This window comes from Struthio camelus, chromosome 8 (genome assembly GCF_040807025.1).
Source record: "Struthio camelus isolate bStrCam1 chromosome 8, bStrCam1.hap1, whole genome shotgun sequence".
Taxonomy (NCBI): domain Eukaryota; kingdom Metazoa; phylum Chordata; class Aves; order Struthioniformes; family Struthionidae; genus Struthio; species Struthio camelus.
The window spans coordinates 7,001,389-7,029,340 of record NC_090949.1 but is presented as its reverse complement, the minus strand read 5'-3'; the positions used below and the strand labels follow the sequence as shown (position 1 = coordinate 7,029,340).

Sequence of the window (27,952 nt, the reverse complement as noted above, 5' to 3'; positions counted from 1 at the left end):
TTTGACCCTCTGCCCGACTTCACACAGGCAGAAACACAGCAACCAAGATACCTCAGTCTTCCTGCTTGCTGGTATCTCCTGCCTTTGGGCTGTAAATAACCTCAACAATAAAAGAAAAGCATACAGTTGGACCAGAAAACCGGTAATCCCATCCTCAACACAAAACCAAACTCACAGGCTTAGCTTTCTCAGAAATAATCACACTTGTCTGCTAGCAAACAGGGTGGCTACAGTAAAAATTACGTTGTCAGGACAAGAGCCAGGAAGAGATGGAGCTGTTGAAGTTTTCCTGCAAGCCTGAACTTCCATTGAGCAGCTGATGCTCAAAGAGCCACGGCAACACCGTGCCTGGATTTCTGCCAGGGAGATGCTGCTTGCATGCTCCAAACCTGCGAAAGAGAAGAGGCCAAAGAGCAAAACCTCTCCTTGAAAGCTACTCAGTGATGGGAGGTGTGAAAAACACTCCTCTTTCAGTTCCAGAAAGAGGTCAGCCAGAGATCCTTTGCACAGGCAAACGCCCGCACAAATCCCTGGATGAGCATGGCTGAGCACGTCTTGTCATTTTTTTTGCGAAATCCTTCAATGGGAGAAAGTTCACTGGAAGTTTGCTAGGCTTATTTCCACTTGAGCAAACACATGGAGAAGACAGTTGCAGCATGCTAGCCACTGTTTTACTGTCTTATGAGCTGCAGTGGAAAAAAGGTCACCGCCGTGGAACTCCAACCAGGGAAAAAATAGACTTGTTTTGTATAAGAACTCAAAAAGCCGATGCGTGTTTTATTACCGCAACATCCATCACAGCAGCATGCTCCTAGCTACCAGGAAAGCTGTTTCCTGTCAAGCAAACCCTCCTGCAGCTGGTTAGCTTCATCCATGAAAGATCAGCCTTGTAGCACTGACACTTTCAAGTATTTCTTTCAACAAGATGATGCCAGCCACGCTGATCTCCTCCTGCACTGTAATCCCACAGGGCTGAGGGCAAGCGCTGACATGTTTCCTCCCACCTAAAGAGCAAGGAGCCTTGCTGGTGCATGGAATCAGCTCAAAACCAGCAAAGCAATGGAAACAGCAGTGCAGTTTTGGTGACCCACACACCCACAACGCTGCACTGAAAGGCTAGGAGAAGACAACACATGAACTTCCTGATTAAGCGTGCCCAGAGGTAAAGACAAGGAATGCATTTCTTTTCTCTCTGCTTTCTCAAGAAACACTCCCTTGATGTTTAAAGGCTGCTTTGGGAAACCAAGAGCCACATTTGAAGGCTGCTTTGGTTTAACTTCAGGGACCTTTCTAACTTTGCCTGATTTTTTCCAGCAATCAGGCAGAGCAAGTGGTCAAAGTTGGGTGTTAATGTTCGTCATGCACAAATGCAGCAAATTCCTTTGCCACCAGAAAGGGCTGACTGACAAGTACAAAAGAAAAGGTCACAGCCTTTCAGAAGTTGAATCGAGATCATTTTCCACACGTACATAAACCAGAAATTTCACCATCTACTGTGTTCAGTTGTGTAGTTACGTGGAATTGCAATTTCCATGATAATAAGCAAGCCTGCAAGGCAGAAGTTTTGCTCAGGATAGATTGTGCACTAATCCTCACAGCTGTTTCTTCCACCAAATTCTCAAAAATTTTTCACAAGTTTGAGAAATAACTGGTTTGAAATTAAGAAAACTGAACAAATACAATTTTAGGAGTGTTCAGCAAGAAATTATCATTTTAAAATGAAAAACACTGCATTTACTGAAAAATAAGTTACTGTCTGACTGGACTAGATGACTTCCTGAGGTCTCTTCCACCCTGAATTACCCTATGATTCTATAATTTAAGCAGGTTTCCCCCCCCCCCCCCCACAAACTACATCTTAGAAACCGTGAATAATAAGTAGCCTGAACCACATGCACTTCAGAGGCTGGAAAGGAATTACCTAAAGCTAGCTGGAGCCTTCCTGGGACAGACAAACAGATTAGAGAGAGGGGAGAGAGAGGGTGCAAACAAGGGCATTAAATACCAGAAGTTTCTTTGCATGCATGTGTACCAGAAGCCCTCTTCCAGCCCCTGTCCCCTAGGGTGCTGCACTGAACCCTGCACACAGAGCCTGGTGTGGGGAGATGCTACAAAACTGGAAGGAGTAGCTGATACACCAGAAGGCTGTGCTGCCATTCAGAAGGACCTCGACATGCTGGAGAAACGGGCAGAGAACCACCTCATGAAGTTCAACCAAGAAACGGTCCTGCCCCTGGGGAGGAATAACCCCATGCACCAGTACAGGCTGGCAGCTGACCTACTGGAAAGGAGCTCTGTGGAGAAGGACCTAGGAGTCCTGGTGGACAAGCTGAACACGAGCTAAAGTGCCCTCATGGCAAAGGCAGCCAATAGCATGCGGGGCTGCATTAGACAGAGCATTACCAGCAGGCCAGGAGAAGTGATCCTTCCCCTTCATCAGCACTGGTGAGGCCACATCTGGAGTGCTGGGTCCTCTGCTGTGCCCCCTCAGGGCAAGAGAGACATGGATTTACTGGAGTGAGTCTAGCAAAGGGCCACAAAGATGATTCAGAGATTGGAACATCTGACATGAGGAGAGACTGAGATAGCTAGGGTTAATTAACCTGGAGAAGAAAAGGCTCCAGGGGGATCTTATCAATGTGTATCTGAAGGATGGGCCAGACTCTTCTCAGTGGTGCCCAGTGAGAGCAGGAGAGGTAATGGGCACAAACTGAAACACAGGAATTTCTGTATGAACATAAGCTTTTTTTTAATGTAAGGGTGATCGAACACTGGAAAAGGTCATCCAGAAAGGTTACAGAGTCTGTCCTTGGAGACATTCAGAACCTGACTGGACACAGTCCTGAGCAACTTGCTCCAGGTGACTGTGCTTGAGCAGGGGGGTTGGATCAGATGAACTCCAGTAGTCCCTGCCAACCCCAACCATTCTACGATTCCGAGCCCTGATCTGCCTCAGGCCAAGGGAGAAGCTTTCACTGAAGGCTGATTCCTGGGAATCATAAAGAAAACAGCCAGAATAAGAAGCTCACGTGCCTCAGCACAGGCCATGGCTTCAAAACAGACCCAAGATGTGATAACGAAGCTTTCTGACACCACCAACAGCAGCAGAGATGCCAGCAAAGGAAGCAATAATGAGAAGTGCCAGAAAACGGTGACAAAGAGCTAGCCAGCAGCTCCCAAGCTGAAGCATCCACTGGGAGCCGCCTTGTCATCCGCATTCAGCAACCAGTTACTAACGAGCCAAGCTCCCTGGAAGAGGCCTCAGCAGCGCAGAAGAGCGGGGACTGACTAATTGTCCATGCTGCTGACAGACCTCTGAGTGCTCCAGGGTCAATGCCCACCCCTCCGAGATCCCTGTTCCTCCCAACCCTTGCGAGGTTTACAAAGTCACCTGAATTAACCTGGAAAGAGAATTCCTCTGGGGTGTGCCAGAAACCCAGACTGAGGCAATTAAGGGAAGATATCGCTATTTCCATGCTACTCTTGGGACAAGCAGAATTAAAGTTCATTCTGTTCAGAAAACGGAACCTCCCTGTGTATCAAAACCTTGATCTTTATTGAAAGGAGCAAGGGGAAGGGAAGAAAGGACACGGAGGTCCAGGATAGATGCCTCTGGGAGAAATACACCACTCAATCGTTGTCCAAAGTCAAAGGCCAAGTTACTATAATCAAAGCTGTACTTCACTGCCCCCAATATAAGCAACAGATGTAGCACATCCATAGCCCTTTCCATCACTTGTATGCTACTCTTACTGGGTGAAACATGAGCAGGGAGAGTCATCCCAACCAAGACACACACCCTGCTAGGCTCTCAGGTTAAGCACTTTGTTCCAAGTTGCACAGGACTTGCATGTGAGACGTGTATATATCTCCCTGAAGGATGCCCTGAGGTACCAGCTTTGCTGGTCACTGACATCTCAGGGCCTTTGTCTGCAGAGCCCCCAGTAGCTCCTGCCAGCTGCCGGTGTTGGCCCAACCTTTTTGCTCAGCTTCCAAACGTTTTACTGGGCAGCCGAGCTGAGATGTCAGAGTAGGAGAGATGTCTGAGCAGGAGCACGAGGTGGAGGAGGACATGGCGAAGCTACCTCAGACAATGACCAGCACTGCAGAGTTGTTGGAAGAGAGTCCTCCGCTTTCCAGGGCAGAGTCTTGGAAAGAGGAATTCGGGAGGGTGACAGGCACCAATAGAGAGAGGACAGAGCATACTGGAGAACAGCAGAGAGCACAGATAAGGCACCTGCAGGTGAGAACAAAGAGCAGAAGATGAAAGTCATTTAGTCCCCAGGTGGGCTGGGTTCTATCATGCTAATGCCACAGCTGTATTTCCCCAAGGAGCATCATACAGTGCTGAAAAATTCACATATGAAAGAGACAAAGCCCTGGAACTTCAGGTACAGAGAGCCCCCAGCTTACAGAGCAAGCCTCTGAGGGGAGCCATGCCTTGCTCTCCAGAACTCTGCCCAAAGTGGTGTGCAGTTTTTCATTTTACTGCAGCAAGGTGGATATCAGGCCTGAACCAAGCTCCCACCTACCCAGCAAGGTGCAAGGCCTCATGGAGCCAGCCCCGAGCCTCCTGCCCATCATCACGGGGCTGAAACAAACTCTGCACTTGAGCCTGCGCTCCAGAAGGCTCCAAGATGACAATTGCAGCCTCTCCAACTCAGAGATAAGGCCTCGAAGAGACAACCTTCACCCTCTCAGTTGCTGAGGGTCTACATCCCTCCAGGAATGAGGCCACAGGAAAGTCTCAGACACATGGGAGAGGAGACCTGCGTAATCCCAGGAGCTGGGGGCTTTAAACCCAGGGAAAGGAACCCAAAATCCAGTTACAATAAATTGCGAGTTAATCAAAGGACAAGGCATCAGTGCAGCGGTCAACTCTCACCACTGCCTGCCAATCTCAGGAAATGACTGAGCACAAACAGGGCTGGCTACATGACAGACATGCAAAGAAGTCAGTGAGAGCAGCTCTTTCTGTGCAACTACCAAGCCATCAAGAGAATTAAAGAACTATGCCAGGGATCTGCTGGATCATCTCCAAGCACAAGTTCTCCAGTATGCAGCTTGGAGCCAGAAAGGAGTGACAAGAGAGACAAAAGAAAATACACCATATATTGTAATACGTATATAGAAAAACTCAACAGGTAAACTAGTAAAAGTCCCACAGCCTCAAGCCTGCACATAGTAGGCCAATGAAGACACTAAAGGACCTTTTTAACTTTTGGCAAGTCATACTCCTCTAGCTGTACTTTAATATGAACTGAAAGAGAGGTTCTAAAATTTAGGAATTTTCCAACATTCCCTCCCAAGAGCTTACAATTTAGGGGAGGGGATAAGAAGCCAAGGCAGAGCATGCGCAGACAGAGGCAGTTCCCTTTGCATCCTTTGGTGAGACAAGAGCTCTGCAGCCATCGTAACGAGCAGCTAGGAAAAAAAAAATCAAAGTCCTGCAAGGAGGCTCCTCACTGCCTCCCTCTTCCAGCAGCTGAACATCCACATTCAACTCCTTAGAGGTAGCTGATATCCAACTGCTCCTGCACCAGCACTGCTCTGTCACTTAAATAGCTCTTCTCAGTCACAGCATCCAACCCCCACCAGGGAACTCAGAGGGAAGGCATCCCCTCTCAGAGGAGGCAGGCCAATCTCTCCTAGTCATCTCCTCCCTGGCCCCTCAGTCTCATCCCTACACTGCCTCTCCCGCAGGACCACGCAAGCACCATGCAGCCTCCTGCTGAACCACAAGCAGGAACCATTCCAGGCAGGAACGAGTTGAGAGGAAGAGAAAGCAGGGCTGCTTCTTGCAGCAGGGAGGCAGCATCCACCAGGTCTACCACCTCCCAGAGCTGTGCCAGAAAGCCACCAGCATCTGTGATACCAACTCAGCAGATATGTTTTACAGGAGCCATTCTGGGGCTTGTCCACTCCCTAGCAGCAACAGGCCAAAGGAGGGCCAGACCAAGGGACACTACATCAGCCTGGGTCACGTTGCAGGAAAACCAGCCCCAGTTCACAAGCAACACATGAAGGAGGGAGCAGTCCTAGACTTGCCTTGGGCACAGCTAAGGACTTGCCAGGTCTAGCCCCATGATTTACAGGACAATAGGCCAAGACGCGAGTTTGCCAAGCAACAACTCTTATCACTGACCAAGGCCAAACCACCACCTGTTTCCAAGAAAACAACAGAAGAATTAGAAGCTAGGATGAAGCTGGCAGCCCAGTACACATCAAGAGGGCTTTTGTCCCATTCAGCTCCAAGGCGAGGGAACACCAGTCAGCTTCATTTGTAATCTGGGATGCAGAGCGTGCATGTAACCAGGCAGACACTGCCAATTCATAAAGAGCCACTGAGAACTGTTAGCTACACGCTGTTTCTTTTGACAACTTCTGTTCTCTTACTTCTTCCAATATAAGTGCATGAAGCCAGATGATACTGCAATATTAAGCTTCCATTATAACAGACTCCAGGTGGTCTAGCATTCCAGGTGCAGATCTGGAGTGAGTAACAGAAAGCTCTCCTGTCCAGCTGACCCATGCACCACAGAAACATGCTATGGGATCTCATTGCAGATCATATTACACAATTTAACAAGTTTGTATCATTAAACCAATTAACTTTAAGATACTACAGGTATGGCAGTACCTATTGCAGGTGCAACCAGAACTAGCTAGTTGCCATTCCCCAGCATATTGCTCTGCTTAAACATGACTCTTCCAGCTTTGGGGAATCCAACAGTATTTTAAGGCAGCACACCAGTGATTTCACTAAGCCTCAGAAGGCACAGGCAGCAGAGCGCACCATGAATACCAGACAACAGGAGATACGGCTCCAATAACTTTTGCTGCATGAGCCAGGGAGAGCACAATCCAAAGGCTGCAACAGCGGTCTGCTGTATTAGTTGGATCACTTATAACAGCCCTATCCATTAGGAGTACTGTACTGTAACGTGAGCAGAATACACTTTCCACTGGAGTCCGAAATCTGCCATTCCTCATCGCTGAGCATCAGACACTCCAGGACCAAAGTACAGCACCTACCTCCACACCATCACCACTACACAGTGCCCTCTGGCACCCAGATCCAACCACCTTCCCTACCATCTCTTCTGCTCCAACACTCCCTGCCTGAGTTCTGAAAATCAGGCTCTTTGCCACATCCTCACTGCAGCTATTGTTCCAAAGTGAGGGCTCTTCTGAACACAATTTACGTTCCTGCTCAAATTATACATACTAAACCCTACAAATCTACATGTATAACGTGGCTTTGAGCCATGCAAGGCCGGTTTGGGTCCTGTGCACCAGAAACTCTGCTTCAGGCTCGTCTCAAGCTGGAGAATTTATAAGGTGGGTCCTGCCTGTCTGTCTTGTCAGATAAGAAGCAGCAGCAACTCTGGAAAAAAACACAAATCTTCTATTTGCATATTCTGACAAAGGAAAGCGCTTTCCCTTGGGCGCTCTCTCTCAGCCATAGTCCCAACATGGCAAAGACACCAGCAACTCCCCCACAACCCCTTCACACAGCAGCATCGCCCCAAGCCCCTGCTAAGCCACAGCAGACATCCCTGCATGCCTCCATCCCTGATCCTAGCAAGCAAGCAGTGGGCTAGCAGCCAGGGCTTCGAGCTGGGACTCTGGAAAACCTGGTTTAGCTCCTGCCTTGAGCTCAGGCTCCCTTATACACCTAGATGGGAACAAAGTGGACTAGTACTTGCACTCCTCATGGAGTTCAGCCTCCCACAAAGCCACTGTCCTGCTTGCATTTGAGTAGCAGATGTCAGTCTATGTGCTTTCTGGGGAGCGGGGGGGGGGGTTCTGCTCCCTGCCTCAGTCTCTCCATGAAAACTGGAGACAAGAGCATTTTCCCCTCCCATTCTTAGCTCATCTTAAGGGGAAAACACACTTTTCATCATTTATTCGCTACCAAAAGGCAAAAGAGCTGAAGGCTTTGTAGGGATTAGGCTTGTCAAAGCTAACACTAGTAAGAAAAAGACTTCTCTTCCCTTATCTTCTCTCATTACAATCCAAAAACAGAAGAATGGCTGCACAAACATTTGGTGACAAGCCAGAAATGCTGCATCTGCAATGACAAAGATACTTCTGGAGAGGAGTTGTGCAAACAAAAAGCACATAACATTTGCTCTCCATGCTCACTCTGCTGCAGGCATCTGAACCAGAGGCTGTAAGCAGGAGTCACATCAGACCTCCAACAGCTACTGAGTCACTCCTGAAGCCATGACAAAGGCAACAGATGTTCGCAGGCCAGCTGTCAGTGTCAAATACAGATGTCAGCTTTAACTCATGCAAGACGGATACTGCTTGTACCAAACGTTTAACCACAAGCTCCCTTGAACTGCATTGCCCCTACGAACAAGGGGCAGATCTCTCAGAACAGCCCTGAACACACTGGTTTAACTCATGATTTTGGCAAAGCAATAGAGAAAAAGTCCTTTTGGGAGCAGCAAGGCTTGAATTTTGCAGCCTCTCTGAAGGCCCCACTCACTTTTCAGGAGACAGACTTTTTCAGCAGAGCACCAGCTGGACAACATCACCAAATGGCCCTGCCAAGCTGCCCTGACTAAAGGGGAAGGCATTATGGGCAAGCCAGCCATCCTGCTTGCACCCACATGTTGTATAAGGTCTGCCATGGACACCCAAGCAATCTGCTCTGCTTCGAGCCACGAAAACCCTTTTTCCAGGCTCCATGTGACCTGCCTAGTGTTTCTTTTTTTCAGATTGAAGATGCAGAGGCAGCCCTGGTGACCCTAAAGCATCACTGTCCACCCCCAGCAGAAAAAGGACAATTGCTTTTCCAGTTTTCTGATCATACCTTCTCCTGCACAGGTATCCAAAGCTTCATTCAGTCACGGAGAGACTTCCCTTCCTCATTTTGTAACGTCCCACAAGAACATCCAGTATCTTTCTACTCCAACCACTTCTGGATTCCCCAACAGCCCACCAGCACTAAAGCCACACAGCACGCTTGCAGCCATGAGGGAAAACAGACCCACGCTGATGGCTGAGCTCCACGCTCGGCAGCCCTCGCTAGCAGATTTAGAGCCAGACTTTTCAGATAAACCCCAGGGCAATTCATTGCATGCCCGCCTGCGAGATGGGCCCTTTTGAAAATTAAATCACAGGGAAATCATATTACAAATAAAATTATAGATAAGGAAATTAATTTGATTTTCCCCCCTCACATGCTATCCATCTAGTTCCAGAGAGGGTCCACAGCCTTGAGGTTACTCACTCAGCACTGCATAAAGGCCTTTGGCAAAGGTTCTGGGCGAGCATCACAGGAGCCTCCGGTACGTGTTGCAGGGCTGCATGCTCAGCCCCTCTGGCGCACAGGGCTGCACCAGTCCCAGAGCCTAGCGTCCCTGCAATGCCAAGGGCTCCTGCAAAGCTCCAGCATCTCCATGCAGGCAGGCAGCTGCTGCAACGCGGCTACAGAGCTGCAGACATAGGGATCTGCGAGGAGGAGCCTCTCCGCCAGATCCCAAACAGCAATGAGCCTGGGCTGGTAAAGGGAGAACGGCTCCTGAGACAGCACCAGGAAGAGGCTCGTCCTGTATCTCCCATCATGCTGCTTCTGCTTCCCAGGATGGAGGGGAGCAGAAGAGGGGAGGTTTGTGACATGAATGAAAAACATTTCTCCATCAGAAATGCTGCCAGACTGGAGGAAAGGGAGATGAAGGCCAGGACATTGCCACCTAGATCCAAAGCCACAGGAAGAACTGCCCAGACTTCCCACTCGCTCGCAGATGTGCGGGGCCTTCTGGCTAACATGTAATTCCCCAGGCACGCCCACAAAACTGTTTAAAAAGCACCCTGAAGTAACAAAATCCAGCATCCAAGAGTTCAGAAATGCAAAGATGGCTAGAAGTCCACCTGTTGGTATCAGCACAATACAGACACTTCAGCCTCTTTCCCTGTCATTGTCCCAACATCTCCCCTCCCCAGTGCATGTTCCCACCACCAGTGCCATGGACCACTGCCCAGCCCCAGCACGCAGCCAGCACGACCCACGGCGAGGAGCAGAGAGGAGCGCAGCGGGGCCCAGGCTCACCCTGGGTGGGCAGGACCATAGTCCCAATTCCCAACCACACAGCAGTACTTGGACCCTGCCAGCCTGGGGAAACACGCAATTAATAGGCATGCACTGGGATGGCAGAGGCTGGGCACAGGCTTCCGCATATTTCCATCACACTAAATGAAGGCGGAAGCATTAGACTGTGTTCGAGTTGCTGCTAGATGGAGAAGCTGACAGCGGTGAAAGGGGCATATCCTGCACAGCGCGAGCAGGAAGGACACCAAATTCATACCCCTGCAATGAAATAGAGCTGTAGTCATCAAGACAGTTAATTAGCGAGCAGCCGTTAGAGGAACTCGCTACACCAACCGACAATTAACGAGGCCAGCCCTCCGCTTCCTGCCTGTCCATGATTTATTCATCTGGCATCCCTAGTGGGTCGCGAAAGATAACAAGGCACTAAGCACTTGCAAAGCCCATATGTCAATTTATTTCCCCTGTGCAGGGTTTTGTGAGTCACTCTCCCAGCACTTCCCCAGGTTCAAACACACAAGCTCGAGTCAGAGAAGGGCTGGAGAAGACCCACCAAAGAAAGGTGCAGCTGGCCAGCAGCAGCACAAGTTTTATTGCAGGCAAAGCCCCTCACTGGTGCTTTATCAGGCAAAGCCCCCCCAAAAAATCCTAAGCACGTCAAACTAGCAGCGCACTGACCTGGATCTCTCTGACGCAGCATGCCACGTCTAACAGGGGCTCACAGCTCCTTCATCGCCCAGGTATTTTACAAGTGATGCACAGCGATTATTCCCAATAAAGCGCCTAACACAGCGAGCTGTTCTGGACTGGCAATAGTGGAACAGCGTACTCTGCAGCAGCTTATCCCAGGCAGTTTTGCTGAGTAGACACAGAGGGAGAAAACAATCTCGGTAATTTAAATGCAAGACTGAAGCAAGTGGCTGCAGTGTTGTGTGCGTAACAAACACTGGGCAAGGGAGAATAACCCAGGACCTGGAACAAGGGTTTTCTTGCAACACCAAGGCAAGCTATGGAAAGAAGTTAATCACAGGAAAATAAATGAGCAGGCTTCAGCTCTGCCATGCATTTGCTTTCTTTTCTGTGTTCATTAAAGCCTCCAGCTTGCTCTAGTTTAGGAGAGGATGACCACCTCCCAGGATTACATATAAATCCCCTCACAGTAAGACTCAAGCCATGGTAAAAGCAGGAGCAAAGACTCCAAACACATCCAAAAGCCCAGCTGGGAGGCAAACTGCCTCCTAGCCAAATGTCAACAAGCACAGAGGTGAACAGTGCTCTGCGGTGGCCCTCATCTCCTGCGAGGGAGAGCCGCCCACCAGGTAGCAGCAGGCAAAAATGGGATGGAGACACCCCAGCTCAACATCTGCAGCACACGACTGTCCCAGCATGCACCAGCAGCTCCTCAGGCACGAAGGTGAGAGATAACTACCCTGATCTTTTTACAGGAAGTTGTAAACAGAAGACTTTCTTGTCCATAATCCCACAAGTGATGCTATCAATTGCAGTTCCAATGCCATTTTGATTGCCAGTGCAATCTCTACCTCCACAGGCATCACCAACCAGCCACTGCTAGGGTTACTGTCCACAAGAGCTGATGTGCATCAGCTGTTACAACAGTCCACTCAAACAGGAACAGCTAGAAATCTCTCTACCTCCTCTTTCTTACACCATTGCTTTCTAATTCCCAGCTCAGGCAGCTGCTACTTAAGTTGGTCCCTGACTTAAACTGTCTCAAGCCTTCAGTACCAATCTTCAGAAATGAAGATCTTTGTGATTTTCTTTCTTGAAACTATCCACCCCACCAACCACCTTCTTGTCCAGGACTTAGGGATCCCCCTCATCTGCAGGCGCCTTTTTGCACCGTTCCCAGACACTGCCCTGCAGCTCAGAGCCGGGACATCCTTGACCGCTTTGGCTGAACGCTCGCCTCCCGCGCACAGCGCAAAGTTATCTCGCTCCGTCTCTCAAACGCACTCCACAGTCTCGCCCCCTCAGGAGAACAACATAACCCAGATGGCCGAGGGGGAGCGCCAGCACCGCGGGAGCCAGCCCAGGCGCGCCGAGCCCCAGGGCAAGGGCAGGAAGAGCGCTGGCAGGCGGCGGCGGGACCCTGGAGGGCACAGCTGCAGGAGGCAGGGCAGGTCAAGCTGGCATATGGCACGTTTTCAGAGAACGAGAAAAAAGAGGACCCAGAAGAGGTTGGGGGGAGAGAAAAAACAAGGGAAGAAAAAAAGTCATCTCATCTGCTTTGTTCCAGAAGGTTCCCTGCCTTCCAGCATCAGCTTGGCAGCAGGGGGAAGAGCAGCCCGGCTCAGGCACAGCAGGAGGTTTAACGCAGCTAGCGCTGGCTGCTCCACGGCGCAACACCTATTGCCGCAAGCCGAGTCGGTGGCCCCACGCGCCCCCCCGGCTCTGCGCGCCCACAAAGCCACCGTCATAGTGAAGGACCCGGAGCAGGGACTGCTCCCGCCGGCTGCCCACCTGGGCTGGGGGCTCTCCGGTACTTACTCCCACTCCTTCCTCCGCGCCTGCGGCGTGCTCTGCATCTTGTGAGCCTCATGCGCTTTGATGATGTCCCTCTGTTCGATCAGCCCGCCCCGCCGGCGCTTGATAACGTCCGGGCTCACGGGGACATATTGGCCGAGGCCCAGGTCGAAGGTGCTGCCGGCCTCGGCATCCCGGGGCCGCGGCTCGTAGAGGGCATCGAAGCTGGCCGCCCGCGACACCAGGGCCTCCGCCAGGCTCTCGGGCTCCAGCAGGTTGCAGGACTGGGTGGTTTGCATGAGGCCGAGCCGGTGCTTGCGCCACGTCTCCTCCTCGGGCAGGGCCAGGACGTAGCGCTGGGAGCCGGCGTCCAGCTCAGCCGCCCGGCCCGGTGCCAGGGCGCTGGCCTCGGGGAGCGTGTGAGCGCTGAGGGAGCACGTGCTGAATCCGAGCATCTTTGGCGCTGTTGCAGTTCATCACTCTAGAGGAGCACAAGACAGACAGGGGAGGCTCAGGGTTTCGCTCCAGAATCGCACACCCCTGCCCTTTTCCTCCACTCCCTCCCGTCCTCCCAGGGCCTGCCCACACCCACCAAAAGTCCTGTTTCTCACAGGCTTGCTGCGCTAGACCTCTTGAACCAGGCATGTGGCACACGAGACTCAGTCCCAGGCTGGGCTGGGGCCTCCCACGTTATTGCTTGCCGGCCGATTCCTACTCGGGGCACCCCTGCACCCGTTGGACCTGTGGCTGCCCAGCCCACCAGGACATGGGGTGGGAGGCTGTGGCCATGGGGTGCTGCAGAGCAGGGGACAGGGCAGCACCACGCAGCAAGGCCCCCATGGGGCCCTGGGGAGCCTGCGCAGCACAGCTCCTTGCTGCACTGCCCATGGCCAGACCACAACGTAACAAGCCACCACAGGGTCTCACGCACAGGAAAAGAGACCCAAGAGACCTGGGTTAAACCACCCCTACTTTACACTTCTGGAGGTCTTTGCCTCCTGGGAGGGAATAAGAATAAGAAACACAGCAGAAATGCAGAGGGGTGCACTGAGCCACGCTGGGAGTATAAGCCTGTTATGCAGCCTCCTCCAGCACAGCTTTCCCCTTCCAGCCCTGCAGCAAGACCAGACCTAACAGCCTCGGTCATGCTTTCTCCCAAAGGCAGGACACTGCAAAACCTGCCCTCACTCGCATGCCTGTTAGAGGTAGCAGCTGGTGCAGCCTGAGCAGGCAGCAGAGCAAGAAGCCGAGGGATGCAAGCACTGCGCGTGCCGGCAGATGGTGCAGCGCCCTCGCACAGTGCCCAGCCAGCGCTGCCTCCCGGGCAGGCCATGCTGGTGGCCACATGCGGGGCTGCCCAAGGCCCCATAGGCCATGCAGGCATCTGCTGCAGTGGCGTGTGGGGCTGCCTAAGGCCCCATGCACCATGCCAGCACCCGCTGCAGCAGCACATAGGGCTGCCCCAAAGCGCTGGGGCCCACAGCTTTCTGCCCGAGAGGTGTCTGTTCGCACTGAAAGCCAGCTCCATCCACCAAAGCCTTGCACAGACCCAAGCAGAAGAGTTGGGATAACAAAAAGCACGTTCAGATGGTGAATAGCCAGCTGGTGAAATGAAGCTGCTGCTCAGCACCTTCTCTCCACCTGTCCCAAAGACTGCAGCCAAGAGGTATGAAGCAGCCCAAGCAGCAAACAGTTTTAGTGTGGGCCAAAAACCACCACAAAAAAAGGGGTGGCATTTCTACAGGTCTGCCAGGATGTTCCAGCACAGGCTGGAAACATCCGTGCGATTCGAGCACCAGCCTGTCCTCAAAGCAGGCAACACAAGACCTGGAGATGTCCCATGCTCCATCTCACACCAGGTGAGAAGGCAGGAGCATCCCTTGCCAGAGGATCTGTCCCATCCTCCAGCCTCGTGTTCGAGCAGCGACTGTCAGATAGCCTGGCAGAGGCAGACAGCCAGGTCTCAGCTGCAGCAGATACTTAGGAGACTGTTTACGACAGCCATCCCCTTCTGAACATAAAACTAGCACGCTGGATACTGGCAGGACCAAAATATCTGTGCAGTTTTGATTTGGGAGCCGTACAACAAAGAGAAAAGGCACAGGAAGATTGCCAGAGATGCTGCTCCTCAGCTAATCAAAATAGCACAGCAAGATGCGGTTGTCTGACAACGTGCCCCATAAAGTCTCACCGCCGCAAAACGCTGTATTCTCACTTAGGAGAATAGAGAAATTCATTCAGGACGTCATTGCTAAAGGAGATGCTTCGCTTCTGCAGGCCACGAGGAACGAGACAGCCCCAGCATCACATACGTGCTTGCCTGAGACTAGAGAAAGGGAAAAAGGGGCCGAGAGAAGAGCAAGGCAACATGTTCTCACCAGGGCTGGCAGACTCTTCATAGCTAAATCACCGAGAAGCAGGGGGAACAACAGCTGAAAGAGCTAAAGGAGGAATTAAAAGCCCAAACATGGCATTAACACAGCAAGTTAAACACAATCATCTTAATACCTTCTCAGTGCATTGTTTAGAGACACCCAGAGACCCATCTGAACACCTTGTTTGCAGCAAAGCAGGCAGGAGCACACAAGAAGCAGAGAGCGGGGACAGAGATGGTCGCCAGAGCACCCAGCAGCGAGGCGGGAGAAAACAGCTGGGCAAAGGAGGGCAAGCTGGGTGCACCCCTCCCATCATCCAAAATGATTTTGCTTCATATGCAAGACAACAGATGCACGAGAGATGAAACCAAGGAAACTTCACACGCTCGCACGACAGCAGGCTCCATGCCGGGGGAGAGGGGAAACGTCGTTACAGGAAACGAAGCCCCCTGCGTTCGTCCTAACAGGATGGGCCTCGTTTGTGATACTGCACCACAAACATGAAGTATCTAAACTTAGCCAGACAGCCCCCACAAATTGGACCTGCCTGGCCCAAAGGATACTCACCCTTTGCCGAGCTTTCCGAGAAGAAAAAGGCAACTGTCATTAAGAGCCTCAGCAAATCATTTAGCGCAGTGATAAGCACAGTTTGGCTGCTCCTAGTGCAAGCTATAAACAGATTCTTCACTGTGTTGCTTTGCTTGCCCACAGGAATAGTTTGGTTTTTTGTTGTTTTTTTAAGACATTAATTAGTTTTTCAATTCAGTTCTGGGTACCTTTGCAGTTTTTCATTTTCCCAGCTTAGCTGCTTCTTTCCGTATTGCTTGGCTCATTTTATCCCTTCCTCTGCTGAAGTCAAGCTCCTAGCCCAGCTCCTCTGCTGTATTATAGCTGCTCTGCAGCCCCTTCCAGAGCATTCACGCGGGCAGGGGGGGAAGCGAAAGCAAGAGGCTCCCACGTACAAGCGCGAGTGCTACAGGTTTCTGCAACAAAGTGGCTGTAGACAAGCAGCAGGAGAAGCAGGGCACCACGTCAGCAGCAACCAAGGCACAGCCAAGGGAAGAATCGCCTCCAGATCCCCCCTTAAAACCACCAGCACTGACACCAACTTTCACAGCAGAAACTGGCAACAGTAGCTGCTGGTCCCCAATGAAAAAGTATGCAAGAGCAGACTGCGACAATTACTTAATCTGGGCACAAAATAACCCTGCTAGCAAAGGCAACAACATCCCCGCCGAGGGTGCGGGAGAACATTTTGTAGTTTGATTTTTGCAGCACAATTAACTAAGACCAAAGGAGGAGACGTCCTTATGGCCGGTCCAACATCTCCATGGGCATGGGCTTTCCTTACACCTCCCAAAGCGTCTCCCATCAGGCTCAAACAGCTCGAGGAACACATTCCCCAAAGCTGCCTGGCGGCTACTCTCAGGCTTGGAGACAAGTGAAAGGATCAAGCAGAACTATCAAATTAAGTGCTGAGAAAGTTTGAGGAAATAAATAGAAATAATTAGCTCTGCCTTCACATAGCAAAGAGGGCTCACGCTGCCAGTAGAACAAGCGACATTCCCTTCAAAGAAGTGACAAGCAGAGACGAGAGGATGCCAGAACATTTTGTTAAGGAAAACTGATGAGGCTACGTGCTAACGAGGGTGCTCGCAGGACGCCACGCAGAACAGACGAAAGCATCTGACACAAGTGCATCTGCAGGAAGGTAGCCTGCCTTCCAGCCTTTGCTCCCCCCCGCTTGCACTGAAAACACCAACTTTTTTTACATAAAATCTGAGTTAGTGGGAAAAATGACACATTTGCCCCTGTAACTCAGCTTCTGCTGTTTAAATGTAAGCCTTTCCTCCCACAAAGATGAAACCTGTGTCAAGCCAACACGTGGCCAATTTTGAAAATATGGAGCTATTTCATGATCCATCAGTGGAAATACACTTTATATCCACTAAAAACCAGTCAAAGTAGATGGGGAAGGAAATGTTTTCTTTCACGGGGAACTGGGACCGCGCAGTGGGTTGACTGCACTGGACTTGGCTTAATAACATACAACTCAGGCATACATCCATCCTTCCAAATCCTTCCAACTGCAAATCACCATTTGTGTATGAATAAACCCAGTTCTGTTGCACAACTCCCTGTCGATAACCAGGCAGAAGATGGTTTGCAGCTCTTTTTCAATTCACACCACCACACTGCTCAGACTGGTTTGCAGGTTTAGTTAAAAATCAGACACAACCACCTGGACACCAGAGAGAGACCCTAGCTGCCCCTAACATGCGAGAAAAGTGCATCCCTACCTCTCACACAGCAGAGAGGGCTGGTTCTTCATCACTGCAGGACAGGGCTAACTCATCAAGACAGGCACAGGGAAAAAATTAATGACAGTTAATAAGAACGCAAGAGAAAACCGTGTGGGTAGAGAAATTAGCACTGCTTGGAGGAACACGTGTCAAGCTACCATAATCCATTCCCTGCGAGATCTAGGGTGGAAGAGAAAGAAATTAACTGACTTCCTCAAAGATGAACTGCCTAAATGCTCTTGCTCTCCATGAGTAAGAGGCACTTGTGCAGACCAGCAGCACGCTAAGTCATGCAGACTCATACTCCCGCACGCTTCAGGGTTTGGAGGAAGGAAAACCACATTTTCCTTCCCATCATGTGCCCATCTCCAGCCTTGCTAATGGCAGCTTCCCAGGGCCTTTGCAGCACCCCCATGGTATGGGGCCATATGGTGACCAACAGGCAGCTTTCCACTCGGTGACTCCGTCTGGGTACGTATTACCCCCCGCACTGGCAGATCCAGGCACGCACATGAGCACAGTGCCTGCAGCCCATCAGCACCAGGACAGACCAGAGCACGGACCAACACAGGGCCCGGATGCCCCCACCAGCTCACACAACTGCACCACAAACAGTAGCAAAGCTACAGCATGAAAGGACATTACTGCATAGCAACAGCTCATTTATTTGTTTTAATACACAAGAGTCAAGGAACAGCTGCTTTTGTGATAGATAAGAGGTTTTCATTACCAGACAATGAAGTTTTTAGGGGCTCTTAACTCTCAAATTTTGGTCCAAAACAAACAGGAGCCAGGAAATTTACTGCTTGCCCCTGAAACAGAGCAGTCACGAAGATAAAACCAGAGCCATAACATTCTGGGAGCAACAAAACTGAACAAGAAAGAGACCATATATTCAACTGCTAAAGCATTGGCCCTTGCGCTTAACACAGCATGCCCTGGCCCTGCAGCACCATGCTCAGGAGCATGATCCATAGGATATTTGAGAACATGGAGTACCTAACCATGACAATACCCAGCCAGAGCTCACAACAGCCTTGGAGAGCCTGATCTAATGGGGATCTCATTAGAGGTGGCTGCAGATCGCACTCAGCAAGCAGTCCATCCCTCTTCTGTGCTGGGATTACCATGGCATAACAGGGACAACAGAGCAAACACCTATTATTTCCCTAGCCCTGCCAGGGTACGGCCTGTACATCAACATTGGCTGAAGTCGGACATAATCTGCATTAACCTCCTGCCCTGTGAACCACCAAAAATAACCTTTCCAACATCAGTCATGAAAGTGTTTGGCTACCTAAATGGTAAGACCAACAGGAAGAAGTGCCCCTGCAGAACAAGGACACTGCACAGCTAAGGGACTAAACCGATTCTGCTCAGTAAACAAGCTCTGACCTCCTGTAATAAAGCGCACAAGTGCCAAGATTCACCAGAGACAGGTGCACCAGCTGGCTTTTAGGGGGCAAAACAGCAGTTTGGAAAACTCTCCAAACCTCAGCAGTGGGGAACAAGTGACAGAAGATGACAAGGCTGGGTCCTTCTGCAGCATCCTCGAAAGACACCCAGGCCCTGCCAGGTGACTTGGGCCAATTATATGAGGTATCAACCCAAACAGCATGCCAAGGTCAAGGGAGCTGCCCCTCCAACAGAGAACAGACAGGAGACCATAGACTTTCACAACATACTTGAATTTTTATTTAGTGCCCGATTAAATAATAAAAGACTACAATGAGAAATAAGCTCCCAGCAGCACTGCTGGCCTAGAAAGAAAAATTCCTTTTAGGGGGTTTCTCTGTGTATGTTTGTGTTACAATGGCAACAATCAAGTCTTTAGCCAAGTAAACTATGTGTTACCTTAATAACTATGCCAAGCACTTAGAGCTCAGCAAGCTCTTTGCAACCTTTATCTGAATAATCTTCGCCAGTCCCCAAGAGTTAAAGCAGCAAATGCTTAATGCTGCACAGGCTGCTCTTCCCCACCTGACACCGCTAGTCTGCCACATCTGGCAGAGCAGGATGATGACATCCAGGTCACCCCAAGGTTAGGTTCCCACAAAGCCGACCTCCAGCACCTCCCACAAGCCACAGGGAAGCTGGGAGAGGAATGCCTCTTTCCCATGAAAGGCCTAAGCTTGGGATAGACTCAAGCTTTGGGAGCATTGTATGAGATGAGCACAACATCTGCCAGATTAGGTTAGGCCAAGGCCTATCACAGCCCAGCATCCTTCCCCCAAGACTTTTCAGGGGTGATTTCTTCAGCTGTTGACAAGGGGCATCACGTCTCATTTACAACAAGGAGTCAGAGAGCAAAGGCCAAAGAGCAAACTCTGCCTTGACACCACTGTTATAAATACCCATCCCACTTGTCTCCTGAAGTGGGAGGCAGAAAGCACATTAGGGAACAAAAGCCTCAGGAAGAGCTTCTAGGATACGTCCTCCAAGAGCTCTCTCAGCATCCTGGGGCATCCTTAGCCACGCAGGGTTTCTCTGCTTTACCAGTCTCCCCATGAACTCATGGGCTTGGGCAGCTCAACCCCACTCCCCAACCTTCCTGAAGCATTTTGCACCAAGTCCATCACACATGTGCTGTCTCTCCCCACTACCCTGTCTCTTGCTGTCTGCAGAGGCCACTTGGTTTTTGGGACAAACATCACCTGCCTCTGCCAAGCAGTGCTCATCCAGGAGCTGCAGATTATTAGTCCCCAGTCAAGGAGGGAAAAGAGAAAAGGGAAGGAGAAAGCTCACTTAGAGAGGCAAAGCAACATACCACCTCAGCAATAGGAAGAGATTCAGTGCTGGACCCCAAACAGCAACAGATGGGCTCCAAAAGCAAGTGATTTATCCTCATGGCTCTTTTCTGCTTCCCTGCTTGTCCTTACCCTGCTTCTCCAGCCATGCGCACTTCCCTCGCAACAGCAAGGCAGCAGCAGCAGGCAAGCACAATTTGGGCCAGCTCAAAATCCAAGGCTGCCCTTCCTGAGCCCCTGCACTACTCTCAGGGGTGCAGTGCTTCAAGCATTTCACTGCTACTACATCTGGAGCTTCAGCTGGCCAGTCATGCATACCTGGGCTTTGCCCTGCTTCTTGCTCTGCCAATAAGAGCTAGTGTTGCATCCCATGCTCATGAGCTTAGCGTATAACAAACACTTAAGCAGAGGGGAAAAACCAAAACTAACAGGCAAAGGCTCCCTGGCCCTATTCTTACACTCAGGAAGAGGTGCAATGCCAGAACTACAAGGATTGGGTCAAACACCCTGTTATATGAGAGTCAGAAAAAAGGCAGCACTACACACACGACCATGTCAGGACAGAGGCACCAGGCAGAATGAAAGGGCTTCACTTTACTTGTTTCTCAGGGAGCAAATTAGATTTTCACCACACACTCACATATGATAAACTACTTTCTGGCCTGCACAAGACAGCACCGAGAGACTACCACAAAGGGTCCTGGTACAAATGCAAACAGATCAGCTGGAGGAAAGAGCAGCTCCAAATACCCCAGGGCTGCTTCAGGCTGGGAGAGCCTCCAGTACTTAGACATCAGACCACCCTTTGTCTGGTAGACACTCTTAGTTCTGCTGCACTGGAGTTTTCAGGTCTCTCACAGCAGCAAACCAGCAGACAGCTCTTGCCACCACCACCCACTCCCCTGGGCTGAGCACCACTCATCCCTCAGGAAATGCTGTGCTGTACCCAGTCTCCCAGATGGGACCACCAGGCTGCTCCTTGGACCCATCTGAACTAGGGACATCTCACAGGAAAACAATCCCATTGCAAGAAGAGCCTGTGGTGGACAGGAGGGTATGAACAGCAGGAGGGAGACAGCTTGGCTCATGCCCAGCTGGGGCATGGGGAGGCTGTAGGGCAGCAGAGCCAGGCACAAGGAAGCAGACAGACACCCAGGTCCTCCTACACTTCCAGGGGGAGGAATTATTAGCAGTAAGTGCAAAGGGTTCAGGAGCAGCTGAGCCTCCTTCCAAGGGATCCTCTGGCCTGTCTTGGAAACAGGCAGATTAAACAGCTATAATGCTCCACTGGGCCACCAGTGAGTGCTGCTGAAATCACCCTTTTCCCAGGCCGCAGTAAGGCCCTTACTTGGCCACTGATGCATCTACCCCATACCCATTATTAAGATGCAAGCTGGACACCACCTTCCCTCTTGCAGTGCTCCTGCCCATCCCTCCCAGGGAGTCCAGGCGCTGCTGTGCACAGCCAGAAACGCTCCCTGCAACAGACAGTCCCACAGAGCACCACTTTCAAGGGAATCAGCTTCAAGAATATCAAAACATGAAATTATCTCATCTTTCCTTCAAGAGCAACTGTTAAACCACCCCACTATTATTTATATAAATGTACGTCAAGGAAATTAGCCCTCCATCTCCAGCACAGAGACACAGGAGAGCCAGGGACTGCAGGGGGGAGCCGGGATCCCACCTCAAGAGCAGAAAGGTTGGCTGCCAGGAGCTCAGTCTCCAACAGCCCAGGAGGCTTCCAGGTCAGGGCTGTGAGCATGTGGGGAGGCTGCTAGAAGCAGCAGCAAGGGAGAAGGCTTTGGCTGGCCTGACCAAGGGGATCAAGAACTGGCTAATGCCAGGCCTGGCCAGCAAGGCTTCCCAGCACCTGGGAAACCAGCCCTGCAAAGGACCAGCTTCTCCAATTTCTTTGTTCCAACATAACCTTTAGAGACCATCTCACCTCTTCCTGTCCCTGACAGCCCCTTAGTAGCAACAGACAGGCAGGTACTTCTGTGTTTACAGCCAAGGTAGAGCTGCAGGTACACCCCATCACACTAGCATCACACCTGCGCAACTCTAACCCACCACTAATACCAGCCCCATGCAAACTCTGATCCCCATCAGGTACCCCAATTCCACCCAAAAGGCAGAGGAAACATGCAGTGGTAGACTTAAGATAGCATTGCTGTTCTGCTAACAGCACAGGACTGAGCTTGTCACCAGAAATAGCATAAGGGGCACAGGAAAGAAAGTAGTGATTTAGGTGACAGCAATGGCCAGAAAGCACTGGTGTTTGGAGCTATACATACGTATAATCAGAGAGAGCATACCCCCAGGAGTTTGCTTCCCAAAGAAGGACAGAGCAGGACATCAAAAGATTACTTCCAGCTGTAATCACAAGGCCATCCTCCAGGAACACACCTCTGCTTCTGCACAAGAGTGCAGGTTGTAACCCCACCAGAGGCCAGGGAATCATGCTGCCCTCCTCCAATCAGTTCCCATCAGAAAGGGATTTTCCTTGGAAAGGCATGACGATCCTTGCTGGGCTGTCATTCACATGATGCAGGGCAGACTGCTGACAGGGTAGTAGCATGTGTATGTAGACAGCCCCAAACACACAGGCCTCGAAACCTGCCCTTCTCCCAGCCGTGGGCACTGGGAGAGCCACCTCTCCCCTTCACCACCTGTGCTTCCCTGGATATTCAGCAAGCCAAGAGTCAGCACATTTAGGTAGTCACAGGCAGAGCACCACCAGCTCTGAGGAGAGTGCAAATTTATGCTTGAATAAACAAGCAGCAGAGTCAGCTCAACATATCTCACAGCTCTCCTTCTGCCAGCTGCCCTGACTCCCCCTGACTGCCTGCCCGCCCCACAGCTCCAGCAGGAGCACTGGGAACCCGGGCTCCAGGAAAGCACCTCTGCACTCACAGAGCTGCTCTTGCAGTTCTGCCCTGCCACTGGTGGGACAGCAGAAGTGGTTCAGCTGAGCCTGGTAACTCTACCTGACAACTGCTTTCAAAACAGACAAGTGACTCCAAATGATGGAGTTGAGCATTGGTCATCCTCATCCCAAAAGCAACTGCAAAAATTGCCAGAGGGCTGGAGAGGAGAAGACAGCTTAAGCCAGCCAGGGTGTTGTAGTAGAAGTTGCTGTGCAATAGAAAAAGAAAATGCTTTGAAAAGTAGACAAACCCTTCGAACACTGTTAGCAGAATCGAGCCCAGCCAGGCATTCTGTTCACTTCTCCCTAAAGCATCCGAAACATGAGGGCATGCAACAAGGGTGCTAAGAACAGAGTGCTAGATTTAGTGCAGGAGATAAGAAACTCGCACCAACTTGATACCACGGACACAAGAAGTATTTAAACAGGGAGCAGGGAACGAGGAGCCACGGAGCACCCAGGCCTCCCAAGCACCCCTATACAAGTTTGTTCCCCCATGCCACAGCACGATGAACACATGTGGTCCCAATAGACTACAAGATCAGAGAGCTGCTTGGTCTGAGCTCTTAAGAGGACAAGCCATGGGTCCAAACAGCACACGACATCCTGGGCATTACCAACACATGCTCCTGCGTGCTGGCTCCACACTGCAGAAATATCTGGCTTAGCTAGGAAGTGCCCAACAGGACCAGGCAGAACAGACATATGCAGAGCCCTGCAACATCATAGCATCGACAGCAGGGCAGCGTCCTGCAGGCACAGCTGTCTCCTGGGGCTAGCTTTCTGGTTTCTCCTACTTGCATTTCATCTCCAGTAGGATCTGGGGCAGCTCTCTTTTGGACTGCCTTTCTTCCTTCCAATCCATTTATCATGCCACTAACAAAATTAACAACAAAATCCTTGTTTAACCTGGCAAAGCCATGGAAAATAAGCTCTCATTTTCAATGGCACCTTTACCAAAGGTGACTCACAAACCACAATATGTGTCATTACTTAATAGACCTGCAAAGGCAATTATAAGATCATGCAAACATCAAATTCACAGCACAAGGAGTCAAAGCACCCCTGAGAGGTTAAAACAATGGGATGCTTTAAAGGTGAGCGATGGGAAGCTTTATTCTTTTTTCCACTATTATGTACAAAGACTCACAGAAAAGTTCTTATTGCAAGTGCCAAAAAAACGAACTGAGATTTCTCCATTAAAAACATCAAATCTTCCTTTCTCCCTCTTGGCTGGGACACTCTGGAGAGGCCTGGAGTCCCAACACCAGGACAGCAGCCTGGTCACAGCTCCACATTCGAGCCTTTGCCCACCCCTCCGAGCAGGAAGGCACAACTATCACTTTCCTCAGAGAGAGGAGAGGAACAGACCCTTTTCTTGAATGGAAGGGGAATTTTCCTGCTTACCCAGTCAGGTATGGGAGCTGACTGGGTCCGAGTCTTGAGAAGAACATACATGCCCTCAGTAAACAGTCCATGCCTGCCTGTACAGGAGGGCAATGCTTGTTTTGGATAGGGAAGAAGCAAAATTTTTTGAATAAATTGCACAGTGAAGGGAAGGGGACAGAGCAAGCCTGCCCTGCAGGACACTCCAAGAAGAAAGTGCACTGTAAGAGCTGACATGCTGCATTGAGAGGTCCTTATGAAGCAGCTCCAGCTTGCAAGCACAAGGTCCAGGACAAGACAGAGCCCTGGACACAGCAGGCATCACAAAATCATGCCAGATCACTAGGGAACCAAAGCAAGACCTTTTTGATTTAATCTGGAGGGAAGGAGACTGATGTTTTCCTTTTGTTCCTCCACCCAGACCTTCTATATTTTCCTGCTTACCTTGCATGCTGCAAAGAAATTATATTTGCATTTTACCTTATCCTGGCTTGAGTGATTTCAAGACAAATGGATAAAGTACTTCTTGTACTGTCAACATAACAAATGCACAGACCAGGCCTTGAGGACCCTTCAAGCAAGCAACTCCCTTTAAAGGGAAAGGCGACATGCCCAACACCACGCAGGTGCTCAGTAGCAAAAGCCTGCACTAGCCCCACAGAGCCGCCCTGCCCTTCCTCCACCTCCTCTTCCTACCATGTCTCCTAACCTTCTCCTGCCACACTCATCTCCTCCCAGGAACTGGGAACTCTTTTCAGCTGTCACACACAGAGCTCATCTGAGCCCAGTTTCCCACTGATCCCCCTGCCTCCTGCAGTGCAAAAGATGGCAAGAATAAATAAATATTTATGAAGAGCTAAGAAGAACATTTCATCAATCCCGCTTTACTTGCGGGGACTAATAAACTCACTCTACCAGTGCCTAATCCCCACTTCCCATTACTGCACCCAGCGCACACAGCCAGGGAGTCCTGGAGCAGAGGGCCCCTCTGCTCATTAGGGGACATGAGCAAATCACTTGGAAAAATCTGGCTGCTTCACCACAGCTCTTAAACACAGGCACTTCTGAACCCTGCAGGAAGCAGCAGGGCAAGCGAGCCTGGGCATGAACCCAGCCACTTCATTAAGGGGCCAAATGAGTAGTTAGTGCTTCTGGAAATCATCTGGCTGTGGCAAGAGGACAACCACCGAGCACTGCAAGCCTTCACGCCTATGTTAAAGCACTGGTTCAGCCTTCACATCCTGCCTTGCCACAGGCTCCTTCCCCCATTCGAATGGTCTGGGCAAGGGCAAATCTCTGGGGCCTGAGCAGAGCCATGGGGCCAGGCTGCCCACGGGAGGCTGGAAGCACCACGCCACAAACTCAATGCAGCAGCATTTCCTGCTGGACAGACCAAGATACTGTAACAGCAGAAGCCAGCACAAAGCTGCTCGTTATTTTAAGCTGGAAATGAAGGTCTGTCCCCAGCACACTGGGAACGCAGGAGGCAGCAGGGGACATTTTCAGGCCCTGCTCTTTTGGATATGTCCTGTTTGCCCTCAGCCATATTTGGTGGTCTCCTCTCCTTCCAGCAGCAGTCCACCTCTGAGAAGCCCCTGCTCCTACTTCTGCTTTCCCTGGGGCTAATTCCCCACCAAACCCAGCAGCAGCTGCGCTTACTGAGCCCGTCCTGCCTTGTCTCCATTCATAGTGCCAACTCCAGCACATCAGTTGGGAGCAAAGCTACCATGCTACTGTCAGCATCCCTCTCACTCTTGAAATGTTTTCTTTCATTGAAAACTCATTTAGCCTTGTCAGCCAGCGAGCTCTGCACTCACTTCCTTTATCAGTTTGCTACAATAGCTGACATCGAGCTGTTAATACTGCTGTAGCTGCTGTTCTTCTCCCGGTTTTTTTGTGGCACTATTTCATAGCTGCTTTTTCATCTCTCTCAAGCAGGTTACTCGGAATAATTTATACCAATGTAACCTTCCTGCCGGACAGCTGCCTTGTGGGACGTTTACACCTGTGCGGTGCAAAGGAGTTTGAAGTAACAGTGAGACAATTTCAGAATACAGACACAGCTAGGAACAACGGTCTAGGTGCGCACCCCAAGCGCAGGGAAAGGGAAACCCTGCAGTAAGCCCCATTTCTGAGAGGCTTTAACAGCATACTTGCTCTGTGCTGCACCCATCCCATGGTCCGTCCAGCCCTGCATCCTCTCTGCAGTAACAGCTAAGCTGCCAGACAGGCCACGGGCAGACGAGACAGCAAGCGACAAGGGGCTTCGGTCTCACCCAATGCAACTGCTTCATTTGTCATCCACATCTTCCTACTGAGCTGAATCCTGATGGCTGAATTAGCTCATAACTCTATCATGAAATTGGCCCTTTTACAGCATCACGCGTGTTTAGCATTTGGACTTTACTGTATTTGCAAACACGTGCAATCACATTGCAACTGCACATTGTAAAATGCGTAAGCAACTGCTAATCATTGGCCCCACGATCAATCCCTCACCATCGCCAGGAAGCCAAATATGGGGCTTCCTCAGGCAGGATGCGGCTCTTTTTATACTAGGAAACTGCCATCTGTAATTTTTAGAAATCTTGAGGATGTCTGAGTACTGGCAGCGTGAGACTGGCAGCATATGTCACCCAGCCTGCGTCTCCCCGATAAACCTCAGGCAGGGTTTTTCCCCCTGCGCTTTCTGCACCGGCCACCCCGCACTGTGCTCTGAGCAGGGCCACAGCACTGCCACCCGCCACCTCGTGCACGTGCCCGCTGGACACCTTCAGCTGGGGAGATCGCTTGCTGTCTGCCTCAGCAACTCTGAAACGGGCAATGCTATTTCTGCCAGCATCACTCCCCCTCTCTCCTCTCTAAATAGTCTGTAACCACTGATTTTACCATGCCAATCATGCACCGTCTCCCAGCAGGCTTCAGCAGGACCAGCGGGCTCAAGTGAGACATTTCAGCACCGCTTGTTTACGACAGGGCTTCTCGCACCATGAGAGGAGCAATTAAACAAATCCTTCCCTTCGAGTCCCTTGGTGCCTTGATTAATCCTGTCCTCAACACCTTGATTTGGTGCTAGACAAGCACTCCCATCCCCCTCTGGTGCTGGCTTAACAGCTTCCAGGCTAGCCTGTCCCCCCATCAGTCCCCCCCAGCCAAGGGAGCTCCCCACACAGCTTCGCAGCCTTACAGGAATCCAATCTCCTCCTGCGAAAGGCCAAACTTGCTAAATTACACCACGGTGACAAGCAGGCACGCTCTGCTGCTGGGAGATACCAGCAGAAACACCCCCAGACACCTCGCCAAGCCATCCCCTCCCAACAGAGGAGGGGAGAAAGCACTACATGCTCCTCTGTCCCAAGCCTGTTTCAGGCACAAAACCCCTCCCTCTAGCCCACGCATGGACCAAGGAGGACAAGAAACAGCAAAGGCAGAAAGGAACATCCGCACACATTGGCTCAGCTCCAGGTGTTGCAGGTGAGGGGTTGTCTCCAAGCACTTTGCACCCTCACCTGCCTCTCCCCAACCAACCCTGCCTCCTTTGCCCTTGCTGCCCACAGCCTCTGCCAGAAGAGCACAGTCTGTACAGGGAAGGGGAAGGACACCCATCACTAGCTCTGCAGGGCCAAGATGCATTTTTGCCACCTACATCTCAGCTCCAAGAGCAGATG

The 27,952-nt window shown here is 50.9% G+C and overlaps 1 protein-coding gene across 12 annotated transcripts in view; it reads right to left on the bottom strand.

The window, feature by feature from the left end:
• Positions 1-27,952, bottom strand: part of CACNA1E (calcium voltage-gated channel subunit alpha1 E) — a 173,762-nt gene that overhangs the window by 128,468 nt on the left and 17,342 nt on the right. For all 12 annotated transcript variants that reach the window (XM_068951817.1, XM_068951818.1, XM_068951822.1 and 9 more), the window contains exon 2: positions 12,569-13,025. In XM_068951817.1, the coding sequence (XP_068807918.1) occupies positions 12,569-12,999 (431 nt within the window). In that variant the 5' untranslated portion in view covers positions 13,000-13,025. The remainder of the gene's footprint in view (positions 1-12,568; positions 13,026-27,952) is intronic.